The sequence below is a fragment of the Cyphomyrmex costatus genome, unplaced genomic scaffold (genome assembly GCF_001594065.2).
Source record: "Cyphomyrmex costatus isolate MS0001 unplaced genomic scaffold, Ccosl1.0 scaffold72, whole genome shotgun sequence".
NCBI lineage: Eukaryota > Metazoa > Arthropoda > Insecta > Hymenoptera > Formicidae > Cyphomyrmex > Cyphomyrmex costatus.
The window spans coordinates 2,131,464-2,146,641 of NW_017280289.1; the positions used below are offsets into that span (position 1 = coordinate 2,131,464).

A 15,178-nucleotide genomic window follows, 5' to 3' on the forward strand; every position below is an offset into this window, starting at 1 on the left:
AAATATATGTATATTTTAAATCCATCTCTCAACGTATCTATATCTAATGTGACCATGAATTTGAAATATAAACAATGTATATATAATAATATATTATTATTATAAATTATACTTTCCTTTTGTTCTTATAAAAAATTAAAAATTACAAATATATTATCTTCATCACTTTTTATGAGATATACTCATGTCTCTTAATCAACTATATTGAATAAAAGATGCAGCAAACATAATAGTTTATAATGATAAATTAATAATTCAAATGATGTAACATTACATATATATAAATATCCGGCAGATAGTTTGGAATGTCTTTTCCATTTTTCAATCTTCGATTTTAGGCATAAAAAGGATTATTGTGATTACTATATCATAATAATTTTAAAAATGATATAAGTATATCAAAATAATTAATAATTATGCTTGGATTGTACAAAAACTAATACAAAAAATATATTTTAAAAAGAATAATTTATGTAGAATAATATAAACATTTGTAAATGAAAGCTGTTTCGGAAATTTTTCAATATCTTTTCTCACAAATATCAATTTTGCTTTCACTGGACTTGGAGTATATTAAATAGAGTAGACATATAAAAAATTGATATTGTGACTATTATGTATGTCTTTGACTATAAAACTATTAAATTATTATATTTAAATTTCATGACTAAAAAATGCATTAAAATGATGTGCTGAATCTGCCTATATTATCGATGAAACGCTTTTGACGTGTTGTATTACATATATGTATACAGGGTATTAAGTAATGAAAAGTTTTGTCGCATAGGGATAGAATGGATTAAACTGAGAAGAAAAGTCCTCTACCATTTTACAATTTTTGATATATAGTTAACGAGATATTAATTTATAAAAATATCCAAATTCGTTCAGCCCACCGCCAAATACAAGCGCGAGATTGGACATGACCGACCAGCGAGACCCGTCGCGCGCGTTCGCCGTCGCTATGTACGCGTTTATAACACTTATACAACAAACATATTAATGGAGAAATTACGTTTAAAGATTTAGAAATGGATGGAACCATTCAGATTGACGGAAATGTAACGGGTATCAATGTAAGCAACATAGAGAATTTGGACATTGAGGTAATGGACATTGTCTAGAGACAATCATTGCCGTTTGTTATGTCGCGCTGGGCGGTCATGTCCAATCTCGCACCTGCATTTGGCGGTAGGCTGAGCGAATTTGGATATTTTAGATCTAATCGGTCGATCACCAGTACTACAATCAAGTTGTGGCGAACCTTCTTTCTTCGATGAATTAGCTGGCTTACTTGTCTTTTTAGTGTTTTTTGTATAGGTCCGATTTGGACACGGGTTCTTTCGAACTATTAGACCAAATTTTATAAAACCGCAAAAGTAATCACAAAGTCTTGATATTTTTGAATACTACACTCTTTAATTATTTTAAATCAATTACCGTTAAAATTTGTAACATCTTTTAAATAATGATATACAAGGATTTTCTTTTTTAAAAAAATTTTGGCATGATAGCCGAAAATACATATGTATTTGCGTTTATTCTATGAACGTTATGACAGAGTACTGCCAAACTGCTGTCACATGTTCGGTGTCTTATAAGGACTTTACATTATAAATAATATAAAAAAAAACGCTATAGTTTTATCGGTAATACAAGCGGCTTTGGCATCCCCTTAGGAGAAAGATATATATAATATAAATTCTTGGCAGAATTCTATTGGTGAAAGAATATCCATATGATTATAGTCAAAGATATATATAACTTAATGCAACATTATTGTACTTTGGCATTCCACTTTTCAAACTTCTTCATAAAAATGCTAATAGTATCAAGCAGGATTGGGAAATAACACGTTACTTACAACGCTGTTACTGTCACTTTTTTTAGTAACAAATTTGTAACGACGTTATATTTTTCATTAATAACGATAATGTTAACTGATAACATAGTTACATTTTTTGTATAATGATAACGAATATTATCATTTATTGTTACTTTGTACAATACATATATATTAATATGAACGAGTTTTTAAAAAAATATAATATATTTGATTGTATAATCGTAACTATTATATCTTTTGTTTAACCGGTCAATCAACAATTGTATGTTACTCTAAGAAAAAGATCATTAACATTGGAAAAAACAAAGGAAGTTCTAACGATTCTTACTATATATACTTTTGGGGTAACGATAAAAAAGTACTTTTTCCAGTAGGTAGCGAGCAACAGTAACGAATTACTTTTCTAAATGAGTAACGATAACAAGTTGTTGCTACAAAATTATCTTTAAAACAAAACCGCCAATTACACAAATTCCTCAAAAGATAAATGTTATATAAGTACTTTTAAAAAGTAAAACTCAAGTAGTAACTCAAATAAAACTTTAATTTTTCACTAAAAAAAATAATGATATTAAGAAATTGCACCAATTAAAATAAAATTTTTGCACGTTATATTATCTAAAGCAATCCAAGTGATTCAATGAGTAATATTTAACAACAACGAATTAAATTTTCAAGTAACTTTCCCAATCCTGATATCAAGTTAGCATAACATCTGTTTGTTTCGGCCTCGAAAAAAACTTAACTTTTTCAGTCCCATGATTTAACATTGTCTTATATACTCTGAATTATAATTTCTACATATTAATTAATAGATAGAGGTCGCTAATACATACTGTAATATTTGGCAGAAAAATACATCGAATAGGCAAACCTCCTCAAAGTATAATACGAAATAAATATCTGACAATATAAAAATCTCTTTTGGCATATTTTTAAGTACTGGTAACACCTTTACGAGCTACTAAAAGATTTAATACTGGATGTTTTCTTATATAAGAAACCGCTTTCTTATGAGTTACCATTGTAAAATCATACCCATTACATTGTAATATCTTGTCATGCATTCTGAGACCACTTTTTGCCGCCGGTGATCCGTCGTGTACTTCTGTTACATATATTCCCTAGAAAAGAAATTCATTTCTATAAGCTTTTTTATAGTATCTTTATATTGTATGATTTATATAATGTTATATTTTCTACACACACACACATACACACACATCTTACATTATCTGTATAACCCTGTGGACTTTTTGTAAAATCCTGGTCAATACCCCCACCGATTTTAAATCCACATTTCATTACTTCTTCGCCATTTTCATTAATTTCTGTCTCTTTATGTAATGTAATTGGTATCTATAACAAATTAATATATGTCACATATAATGTAATATATATATATGTATTTATATAACATATAAATTTAAATATAAAACATGTATAATAAAAATAAAGATTGATGAGTCAATTTGGTTTTTCATAATATGTATTACAAGTCAGCCCTTATTTATTATCCATTAGTAATCTTATAAACCTAAAAATCAATTTTTAATTTTTTAAAAAGGATCTGTTATTGCAATACTTGTAACAGTTCCTTTTAAAGCACAGTTTTCCAAAGAAAGACCCTTATAATCAAAATTACAATACAAACTAGAACAATTAAAGGGCTAAGAGCCAATTATGTAATAAAGAACGTTTGATTTAAAAACAAAAATAAAAAAACTATAATATTAAATTTACTCCTAATAAGTAAAACCCAAGTTTTATTTATAAATTTTTTTCATTGTTGTAGCACAAGCCCTTTACTATTTCGCACATCTACTAACATTTCGTTAATATTATATTAATATACTGTATTAAATAAAAAAAAAAATTTAAACATTACTGGAAGATAAGAGAGAGACCTGCGCGCTATACTTTCCTAACAGTAAAGGGCGTGTGTCGTGGAAAATAACAATATGACAAAATCTACGGATCCCTACGCTTAGGCACTCCATCGCGGTACCCGGCTGATGTTGAAAGGCCATTTTCGCGCACATAATCAAGCGACTCGGGCTCTGCCTCGCGCTCTTTCCTTTATAATAAAATCTCTCCCTGACTCAAGTTCAACCGACCGATGACTCACGATTAATAACCAATCTATGTTCCTCGACGATATGTACTGCGCAATATACGATTTAAACGAATGAGAAATTTGCCCGCTAATAAACGTTGAAGCAACAAGACTTCTTGTCAATCTCGGAACGTGAACAGATGATCGCTTAAAGCCACTTAAAGCAGATCTACACCGAAGCACCGAACAGAACTCCAAACGTCTAGACTTGACAGCCATGCGCATATGTAGACGACGATACGATATCCAATAGGAGAGCTTGTTTTCTAGATATTGTAAATTTTGTTACAAAATTGTTACGCGCAGCATGTTTTTAATTTTAAGTAACGGGCATCATGTTTTTAATTTTAAGCAATTTTTTGTAATATTTCTATTGTAAATATGTTAACATTTTAATATTATTTTAAATGTAATTTACTTCTGACTCTTACTTCGCCCTTTTAATTCTTGTTGAATAATGCCATTAATTTTATCTTGGCTTACTTTCGCCATCTCTTCTTCATTTAAAAATAAAGTTAACACTTCATTTTTATCCTCTAATAAGACCGGGAAATCATGCAATTGCTGTAATCGCTGTTCCATCACAAATTCCAAATATTCGTCCGTTCACTGTTGTACTATCCGGTACTCGTTGCTCGTTCCGAATTGCAAATCATGCGCATAGGCCGGTATTCATAGTCAGTTCTTATATTCAAGACCGTCTTAAGTTCAGTCGTGAGGAGTTACGAACCAATCACCGCTTTAGCATCTTAAGACATTTTACGACAGTCTTGTAGCGTTTTCTCTTGGCTGCACTAGTGTAGGGTGATTGCACCAGTTCATCTTTTTTCCTTTTCCCTTCTCCTGGAGAGAAAAGGAAGAAAGATGAACTAGTGCAAAAGTTCAGCTGAGTGTTGCACTGGTGCAGCCAAGAGAAAACGCTATTGAAATAAGAACCGATTCAAGGTTGATTTATACTGGCCGTAAACTGTTAACTTATGCCGTAATCTGTAAAAATTGACCAATTATAATCGATTATTCCCCTCTCATTCGACTGTGATTGGTCAATTTTTACAGATTACGGCATAAGTTAACAGTTTACGGCCAGTATAAATCAACCTTCAGAGTGCAAACCCATTCAGCGGAATAGCGTAACGCGGAACGAAAGCAGAACCAATAACGAGCATTCCGTGTTTCTAGAGAAAAACCAATAACGAGCATTCCGTGTTCCTAGAGAATCTCGTGATTGGTTCTACTCTCGTTCCGCGTTAAGGTACTTTTTCGTGCGCAGCACGCTGCAGCAGCAATTTGTTACTATTGGTTAAGAATTTTATGTAAGCTAGATGACGAAAATGAGAGGGGAATAATCGATTATAATTGGTCAATTTTTACAGATTACAGCATAAGTTAACAGATTACGGCCAGTATAATCCAACCTTAACGCTATTCCGCTGCATGGGTTTGCACCCTGAGAGAGGTACTAGTTCAGACAGTGCATGGTATAAACCATGAAGCGGGGAGCACAGACTTTTGCATAGGCCTGTTCTTTTTCTCTGCACTGTGTCCACAGTGCAATAAGTTGAAGTGAAACAGATATACGTTTGTTTCACTTCAACTTATTGCACTGTCTGAACTGGTGTAGACAGTGCAGGCAAAAAGAACAAGCCTAGTTCAGGAACAAAAGACCCTCCTCCACCCTCCTCGGCCAGTGTCTGATTATTTTGCCGTGGGTGTACATAATTTTTATGTAATAATTATATATTCGTTGAATAAAAAGTATTTTATGAAACTGAAAGAAAATACGATGTCTCTTCAATCATCTAACAAATCCATTCCATGTTCAACTTGGCACATATGTTTTTTGGACACGATAAGAAATACACACTTTTAGGTTATAATATTATATATTTTTTAAAATAATAATTTTAATAAGATTAATTTGACAAAATTTTTAGATATAAAACAGCAATTATGTGTTTACTTATAGTATTAATGTAGTATTAGTATAGTAATTTTAACGAAAAAAAAGAATTAATATCTTTTATTAAAAAAAGTTTTTTAATTTTTTCATTATGTACTCATTAGAGAGAGAGAGAAGAACATTAAAATATTATATAATAAAATTTAATTTATTAAGAATATTTTTTTATTGAAACATACAAAAAGTTAAGTAATAAGGTATATAGTCTGAGAGAAAAGAAAAAATGACAGAATATTATATTTATAGGAATATTATATTTAATAAGAATAGATAGTGGTTTGGAAAACTGTCAGATTTCACAAATATTATAAAGATGCTGAAGTTCAATTTCTTAAAGACATCGTGGTGTAAATTGCGCACACAATATATACACAAGAATGCTTTTCTCTCAGAGGCATCTAAAAGTAAAGAGTGTACAATTGCAAAGATTCGTAACATCGGTATACTAGCACATATTGATGCTGGTTAGTATTATTTTGTTTTATTACTCTATAAATATTACTTTATTAATTATAATGAATAAAACATACTTGATTTGTTTTAATTGAAATATTTAGATACAAATAATTATATTTTTCTTCAGGAAAAACAACCACAACTGAAAGAATGTTATACTATTCGGGTCTCATCAGAAATATGGGAGAAGTTCATCATGGCAACACAGTGACCGATTATATGGAGCAGGAACGTCAGCGTGGAATAACAATCACCTCAGCTGCAGTCACGTTCAGTTGGAAAGATTATCGTTTTAATTTAATAGATACTCCTGGTCATATTGACTTTACTATGCAAGTTGAACAGACTTTACAGATATTAGATGGTGCAATCGTAATTCTAGATGGATCTGCTGGTGTGGAAGCTCAGACATTAACAGTTTTCAGACAAGCTGATAGATATAATATACCTCGAATAATCTATGTTAATAAAATGGACAGGGTGAATGCTGATTTTAATATGAGTTTACAATCTATTGAATCTAAATTAAATGTGGAAACGCTACCTATTCAGATCCCTGTAGTGAAGGCAGGAGTCTTAGAAAGTATTGTAGATGTGATAACAATGGAAAAATTAATATTTGATAAGAAAAATCAAGGTATGAATGTAATAAAAACGAAAATAACTGAAAGTGATGATGGAGAACTATGGAATGTTGCCAATGAGCAGCGACGATTATTGACCGATAAGCTATCAGGTTTAGATGACAAACTAGCAGACATTATTATAGAGCAAGAGTCTCTGGATAACATACAGCCACAAATGTTGGTCGATTCCTTACGTAGAGTTACTATAAGTAGAGAAGGGGTGCCTGTAATGTTAGGAAGTTCCTATAAGAATATTGGAGTACAGCCTTTAATGGATAGCGTAATTCTCTACCTACCGTCGCCAACAAATGTAAATCAATGTAATCCATATCGATGCTTTGAGAATAATTTAGCAGCCAGAGTCTTCAAAATTGTTCATGACAAGCAAAGGGGACCAATTACTTTTTTCAGGATCTATTCTGGCAATATAAAAAGGGGTCAAAAATTATACAATGTAACGCATGAGCAAAGCGAGCAATGTACTCGTCTTTACATCGCATGCGCTGATGATTACAAAGAGGTAAGCGAAGTGAGTTATGGCAATATCGCGGCTGTAAGTGGACTAAAGAGTACTATCACAGGCGATCTAGTAACAACAAGCCATTCCATAGCCAATCGCGCTAAACAGACTATGCTGAAGGAGAATCCGAATCGGTTAGACTACGTGAACAACTTCTTTGCATCTGGAGTAAACTTGCTCGATCCAGTTTTCTTCTGTTCTATAGAACCGCCTTCCCTCTCGGCACAATCTACCCTAGAAATTGCTCTTCAGGAATTGCAAAGAGAGGATCCTAGTCTGTACGTGAAGAATGATTCAGAGACAGAACAGATTATTCTCGGAGGGATGGGAGAGCTGCACATAGATATTATTAAGCAAAGAATCAGAACAGAGTATAAGATTGACGTGGATCTGGGTGCCTTGCAAATCGCTTATAAGGAAACGATTCAAGATGCTGTTAAAGATACACTATCTATGGAGCATAAGGTGGGCCATACGACACATAAAATTACTATCACTATGTCTTTAATACCTAAGTATGAAGGAAAAGAAAAATTACTTCTGGACAAGTCTCCAGAAAATGCTTCAAATATCGACAGTATTCATCCACGGACAATGAGTGCGATTAAAAACGGTGTGAACGCTGCATTGCTACACGGTGTGAAATTAAGTTGTCCGGTGATTAATGTTGGCGTTAAGCTCCACTGGCTGGAGGTAGCACGCGGTACCTCAGATACCATTATTTCTGCCGCTGCCTTGCAATGCATTCGAAAGGTCGGTGTATATATGATCTCTAAATAATTTGTATTACAATAGTTATAATAATATTATTTTATGTTCATGATTTTAATCATTGCATATTATATTATATTATAATAAAAAAAAAAAAAAAGTACGTTATTGTATTGCATTTAAGTAAATACGGAAATTTTATATTTTTTTATTTGTGAACAAAATACTGATTTTAATATTTAGGATGTTTAAATGACGTTTATATGTGCAGTTGTTTCAAGATGGGAATAGCATGTTATTAGAACCCATAATGCAACTGGAAATCGTTACACCAGAGGAATATTTATCGAGTATCAATGCTGATCTTACTCGTAGACGAACAGTAATACAACAAATTGATATACGTGGCAATAATAAAGTGAATAAATTATATAATTATTTTATTATTTTTTGACAAAATGCGACTAAATTTGTATCTTATTTCATAGGTGATCAGGACTCTTGCGCCATTATCGGAATTATTAGGATATTCAACCACATTGAGAATTATCACATCAGGCAATGCAACGTTTTCATTGGAATTTAATCATTATCAACTAATGACCCCTATCGACGAAGAACAAGCTATCGAAAAGATTAAAGGATTCTAAAATGAATACTACTTCTATTAATAGTAGAAGCAATGAACAAAGAGATAATATTACTTAAAGTACAATTTCACTTCATTTTATTGACTCAATCTAATCAAAATATATTGCAACATTATCATTGGTGCGTTACAATCTCCATATACAATTCTCAATAGCGACCACTAAATATGATACGGAAAGCTTTTTATAATCAGCCGGAGCAGAAAAATCACTAGCTGGCTATCAGAAAATCATTATAGCTTTCATGCATCATAACTAGTAGTCGCACATAAATATATTAATATTGCTTAAGATCATGCAAAAATGTCATACGTCGTAAAATATATGTATATATATTATATCGTATGGAGGGATTAAATGTTATAATGTCGCGTGAGACTGGAAAAACGACAGACGCGTATAAAAATTTATGCCAACGCGAATAACACGAAAGCGAGATTTTCTTTGTAACGTCATGAAAAAATATTAGAGAAAATTTAAGAATTCCCGCATTCATGTAATTTTTATTTATCCGCCCTATAATATTAAATATACAATTAAATTATGCAAACTGTTTATTAATCTATCGATCTATCTTAAGCGCAATTCAAAGAGCTCTTAAGATTCTTAATATACTTAAAAGTTTGAGCTAAAATCTTACTTTGTCTTATATTTTAAATTTTTATTTTCACAATTTATAGTATAAAATTCCACTTGTCTCATTGAATCGCTTACAAAATGACAAATCTTACATTCATTATTTCTAATTCGTTATTTTAAACGTTAAATATACTTATATCACTTGTATGCAGACATTATTGCTCATATCTGCGACAATTTCCTTTCAAGGCGCAAACAGCTATCGTTTTTCTCTTCAAATATATCTCTTTTTCTCTTATAATTCATATTTACAACAAAAGAAGAATATTTCATTATATAAAGTAACACAATTAAAAATTTCAATTGACAAAAAATTCATCTACGAATAGGAAACTACTGGGAATCAAATATCTATTCGCAGACTATTAAAAACTGAATACACAAATCTTTTCTATGTATATAGAAAACGTACACACGCAGTGTACGTAGAAATTTTGAAAGGAAGATACAATTGAAAAGAAAAAGCCTTAGCTATTCATAAGCAAAATCGCGTGAAAAAACTTTGAAGGGTAATCAAAAATTTCGTTGTAAAGAGCACGCGCATAATACTTCTGCTCTCCCTTGTAGAAATCCTTCGCGTCATGGTACTCCCGTTTTTATTCAGGATCGTTCTCTTCGTTGGACCCGTGCTCCACTATGCTATCGTGGCGTCACAAACTTACAAGCTTTGGGGGATTTGCATCTGGGGAGCTGAGATCTACAGCGGACAAATTGCTTCTCTGTTGCGTCGAGCACGACGGTATCAGGGGCGTCGAGACCGGTGTGAGACCAGTACCGCCTTCCATTAGAGACTCAAAATTAAACGGTATGCCACTGGTTGGAGTGGTAATCGGCATACCGGCTACATCCATCGATGACTTCATAAAGGATGGTGTTTCCACCGTCTTAAAAGCAAGCGTGTCTGGTCTCTCTTTTGGCTCCACGAACATTGTCAGGGAATTCAGTCTGTTATTGTTGTCCAATCCGACTGGTAATGAATTAGGTCTATTCGGTCTCGTTGCCGCAGCTACCGTCGTGTCACCTTTTGCAGATTCAACGGCAAATTGATCCTCGACCGAAATATCGGTCTTTATCACGGGTTTTATATCCAGCGGAGACGAGGAGCGTAGCGAACGGCGACAGACTGCTCTGTGGGCGTCCAAAATAAATTCTAGTTCATCTTTGACCTGCTTCAGCTGCTCGATCTCATCCTGTAAGTTTTGTTTTTTCTTTTCCAAACCCTCGGTCTCCTACAAAAAAAGATCAAAAGACCTTTAGTGAATGTGAAGCTGAAAAGCGACAACTCTAGACGTTCAGTATTATTATATAATTATTTTGTATTGTACAATTATCATCATTGATCCTTTCTTTTAATTCGAAACAAAGTTTTGGCGGCTCAATATGACCTGTAAACTGTAGACGACAATCAATAATATATTGTACGTCAAATATTGTTTAATAATATTGATCATTTAGGAACCGTTTAAAAATGTGAAAGCAAAACGAAAAAGACTTGGAAAAACCTTGTTCATTAAATGGTCACAGGCAAACTCAATATTCTAATAAGTCACGCAATATATGTCCATAAGCTGCGTACTTACTTCGAGTAGGGCATTGGTATGATCCATTCTTCGTTTGCGGCATCTCGCTGCTGCCATCTTGTTCCTTTCGCGCCGAATCTGTCGCCTCTGCTCTTCCTCGGGGGTCATCCCGATCGTTCTGGTGGGCCGTCTGCCACCCATATTGCGTCTAATTGGCTGCTGTTGTTGCTGCGGTTGTGTTTGCTGCTGGGTCTCGATAAGGGTGGTCGTCGGCGCCGAAAGATGTACCGCCGTTGTGTTTTGCGTCTGTGCCGGGGTTGGCTGCGACGGTTCGACCAGCGGCGGAACAAAGCCGGCTTCGCGACTGTGCGACGCTGACTCGCTTGTCAGCTCCAGGAATGTCTGCTCGATGCTACGGAGGGTGGTCGGCGTCAGCGTCGGCGTCGTCCTGGTCGGCACTCCGCTATGTAATCCGTCCAGAGATACCAGCTGCAACACAAAGATAATGGACCGTTGATTGAAAGTGTATTCAAAATCTCTTTTATATACATTTTTTAATTATAAACTTCAATTATATTATTCATAATTATAACTGTATTGAAAAATTTCTGATTGAAAATAAACGAACCAGAAAATTCTTATTACATCAGTAAGAGTTCTAGTTATCTTCTCAACTATACATATATATAGAATTATAATAGATTTAACAAGAAAATACTGATTTGGTTCATTTTCAACCAGAATTTCAATTAATGTAGTATTTTTCCTGTATAAGAAAACAGAAGAAATTGATTCTCTATATACCGAAGTATCAGTGTGATAAAATTAATACAATTTCACGATCAGATGATGAACTAAATTGCAATGTTCACAAAACGTTGGCACTCTAATAACGCATCTGAAAATGGAGGAGATAAAAGCATAGCTTCATAAGTAATATAAAAAGTACAAACCCGTGGAAGCATTAATAAAAATCGTATAAACGGTTTAATACGACAGAATTTAACCTCTTTCTGTCTATGTTCTGTTTTCTAATTTCATTCGAAAACACAGAAAGTAACTACTTGATTTTACGGTATAAAATTTACTGCGCCGTGTTCTTTCATGAGAAGAAAGAAACTGCTACTAACGTATATAGGTGCGGTATCGCGTTATCTTCGACTTTCCAGGTATCCAATGATATCAGTCAGTTAATCTCACCAAGATGGCTTGATAAAAATATCCATGATCCAATAACGTATATGCCGATAACGTATCATCGCGCTCCGGAGTTATACGATTCCGCGCATGGTTGTTGAAATTATACCAAGACGCTCACGGTCTCGTGATTTAATTTGTGAAAATTTCCGCGCGTCTTTTCCTCGCGCGTTCTGCCGCGTCTCCGGCGGCAATACACGAACACCGCGTCAACGGTACACGTGCGTTATAACGTTGCGCAATCCTGTAATTCGCATCGAATTAAAAACGTCGTTTCCATATTGCGGCGGCGAGACGATATAAAAAAGATTCGCGGTCACTCGAACGCGACTTCACCGCAAGAGAGGGAGGAGGGAGACGGACTTTACGAGACCGTCGTTCTCCCTAACTACGACGGTATTAACGAGCAACTCGAATCGCAGCTCACGTATAGCGACAACCTCGCGCGCCATTATCGCGCCGCCAATCGCCAGTCGTCGGGGACGTAATCTATACGCGTTGCGCGTTTCCCAGAAAACACAAAAGGACGCAGGAAGGAAAAGAGAAGCCCCGCGGGCGTCCTTCGCTCTCCTGGCGCGGGAGAGAAGACGTGCCGCGCGGCTCGCTATCATTTCTAAAATTACGAATCGCCATCCTCTCCGGCCGTTTAATGAAGGCCACCCGCCGTCGACTTCGCCTCGCGATGAGAAACGTCGAACCACTGCGTATCACATTTAAGAGATGCGCAGGACTAAAATTTACGACGATATATGTATAAACAAGAAAAGACACCCAATGTATATCTAATGTATCCACCTCTCCTACATTCTTCAAGATGTTATTTCAATTGAAAAGTTGTCTTAATTCTAATCAATAAAACAGCAGACAAGGCACTGATAATGTCTCATGTATAGAGTATAATTTAATTTTCCAGAAAAATAAAATCGAGGAAAGAATACTAGAATTTTTTCCAGTTTTTTCTGAAAAATACGGAAAATGTTAAAAACACTCTTTCAGAGTGTTCTTAATTTTCCGGAAAAATTTTAAAAAAACTATTTAACAGATACTGACAATAATATACGATTGATACGAGATACGAATTACAAACAATACACGAACGATCGATACGAAGATACGAAACGAACGATTGATATGATTGTGATATTTATGAACGTAACTGCAAACTTTGTCGTACAAAACAATCATACACGGCAATACAATATGTAATAAGCAATAACACATCCTTGTAAGAAAATTCTTTTTCCTACTCTGGCATTAAACTTTTTACACGGTTTATCAATCCTCTTTTTCTTTTCATTTTGGAAAGAAGAGGCCAAAAGGGTAAATATTTTCGTGCAGAAGATTCAGTTTTCTGGAATATAAAAGAAGAACAAACTTAAGATCTGTTCTCCTTGCTTATACTTTTTGCAATCAGTGTCCTTGCTTTCTCTGTTTTCAATACACGAGGTATATCTGTTTGTCTCATTCTCGTTGTTAGCAATCGTTTACGTATCAAAAATATCAATATATACTGATTCAAGATTTATAAAAGGTAATCATTTTTATTTTTTTATACTGCCAGATCGATAAAATTTTTACTTTTTGTCATGATTAGGGTTCTTTGTTCAACAGTTTTATTTACAATTATTTTCAGTATTATGGGGCGTCACGTTACGTGTATAGTTTTTTTTCTGAATTAATTCAACATCTTTGCCATGTGAGAGAGACAGAGAGAGACTTATTCATAAATTCTAAAAAAATTTCTTAAGAGTACTTAAAAGTTAGTTAAAAGTAAAAGAAATTAGTAATTTAAATATAAATAAAATTATTATAAAAAATATATAGTTGGAAAAATATGACAAAGGAGAAAAGTGAAAAAAAAACCCATTTTTTCTCCAAATTTTCCGAGAATTTATTCAGACTAAGAACACTACTCATTTATAATACTGCTATTTACTCGTATAACCTTCCCAGTCACATTACAACGTAAAACACAAAGCAAAATAAAAAAAATTATTGTTTTGCATAAAATATGCAAAGCAATGTTTTTTAACATGATTATTTTATATGTACAATAACAAAGCAAAATAAGCACGTTAAAAAATCTAATTAAACGAGAGAAATCCTGCCCTCGGTCAAAGCGGATCTTAATGCTTAAATATTTCTGTATGATTTACATATATATAATATTATACATATTTGATTTTACAAATTGTGTACGTCGAAATTTTGTTTTGATCTTAAAATAATCGTACGCAGAGAACCAGAAATAACGTCGCTCATTAAATTGACAAGCAATTTATATCTTTCGATGCTAATAAGCATCTTTATAAGAATGTTAATAATCTGATGTTAATGAGTATTTTAAATCTGCAAATAATGTTGAAAAAAAAAATATTGTTTTGCATATTTGACACGGCTGATGCAAAACAACATTTTTTTAAATATATACAGTATCGATTAATGCATCTTTTTCGACGAGATGCTTTAAGACGAGAGAAAATACCGTAGGCAGGCGCCTTAAGTGTCATCGCTAAAATTACTTAGCGCAGCTCGGGACGGCTCCGCTGATTTCGGCCGTCGTCGTTTGGCCACCCACCGACCGACCACGCTTCTCTCGCCCATCGCGAACCATCGTACGAGGAACTTAAGGAATGTCCGGAGCGTTAAACTTAGGCGTTACCGAATCGTGTCCGTGCGCGTCACGGTCACTGGAATTCCGATCCTGTGTGAGAAAATGCCGAAGGTAATCCTGGAAATTGTAGAAATTGCCGACTGCGCGATTCGTCGGTCGATCGACAGAAATCGTAATGATCGCACATTTTTGCTTTTTCTCGATATCAGTGATATTCTATTATTTACGAGATCATCGGCAAGCTTTAAAACGCATCGCGAGGAAGTGTCGCAATTTTTTAAACACCTTTAACCTTCCGTCCGAGTCTTTTTTTTTTTTTTTTT

The 15,178-nt window shown here is 33.9% G+C and overlaps 3 protein-coding genes across 5 annotated transcripts in view; 1 reads left to right on the forward strand and 2 right to left on the reverse strand.

Moving 5' to 3' along the window:
• Positions 1-2,781: 2,781 nt before the first annotated feature.
• On the reverse strand, positions 2,782-4,129 carry LOC108780650 (uncharacterized protein C45G9.7). The gene is made up of 3 exons (XM_018548424.1): positions 3,832-4,129; positions 3,077-3,205; positions 2,782-2,970 (listed from the first exon to the last, which is right to left on the reverse strand). The coding sequence occupies exons 1-3, from the start codon at positions 3,886-3,888 to the stop codon at positions 2,782-2,784; spliced, it is 375 nt and encodes a 124-aa protein (XP_018403926.1). The 5' UTR covers positions 3,889-4,129.
• A 2,072-nt stretch (positions 4,130-6,201) lies between these two features.
• mRRF2 (mitochondrial ribosome recycling factor 2) lies at positions 6,202-9,863 on the forward strand. Its single transcript, XM_018548468.1, has 4 exons — positions 6,202-6,386; positions 6,506-8,277; positions 8,507-8,653; positions 8,724-9,863. Exons 1-4 carry the CDS (start codon positions 6,236-6,238, stop codon positions 8,883-8,885), a joined length of 2,232 nt encoding a protein of 743 aa, XP_018403970.1. The 5' UTR covers positions 6,202-6,235; the 3' UTR covers positions 8,886-9,863.
• A 131-nt stretch (positions 9,864-9,994) lies between these two features.
• The window catches only part of kay (transcription factor kayak), a 36,508-nt gene continuing 31,324 nt past the window's right edge, over positions 9,995-15,178 (reverse strand). For all 3 annotated transcript variants that reach the window (XM_018548470.1, XM_018548469.1, XM_018548471.1), the window contains exons 2-3: positions 11,105-11,533; positions 9,995-10,753 (exon numbers count right to left, since the gene is read on the reverse strand). In XM_018548470.1, the coding sequence (XP_018403972.1) occupies positions 10,175-10,753; positions 11,105-11,533 (1,008 nt within the window). In that variant the 3' untranslated portion in view covers positions 9,995-10,174. The remainder of the gene's footprint in view (positions 10,754-11,104; positions 11,534-15,178) is intronic.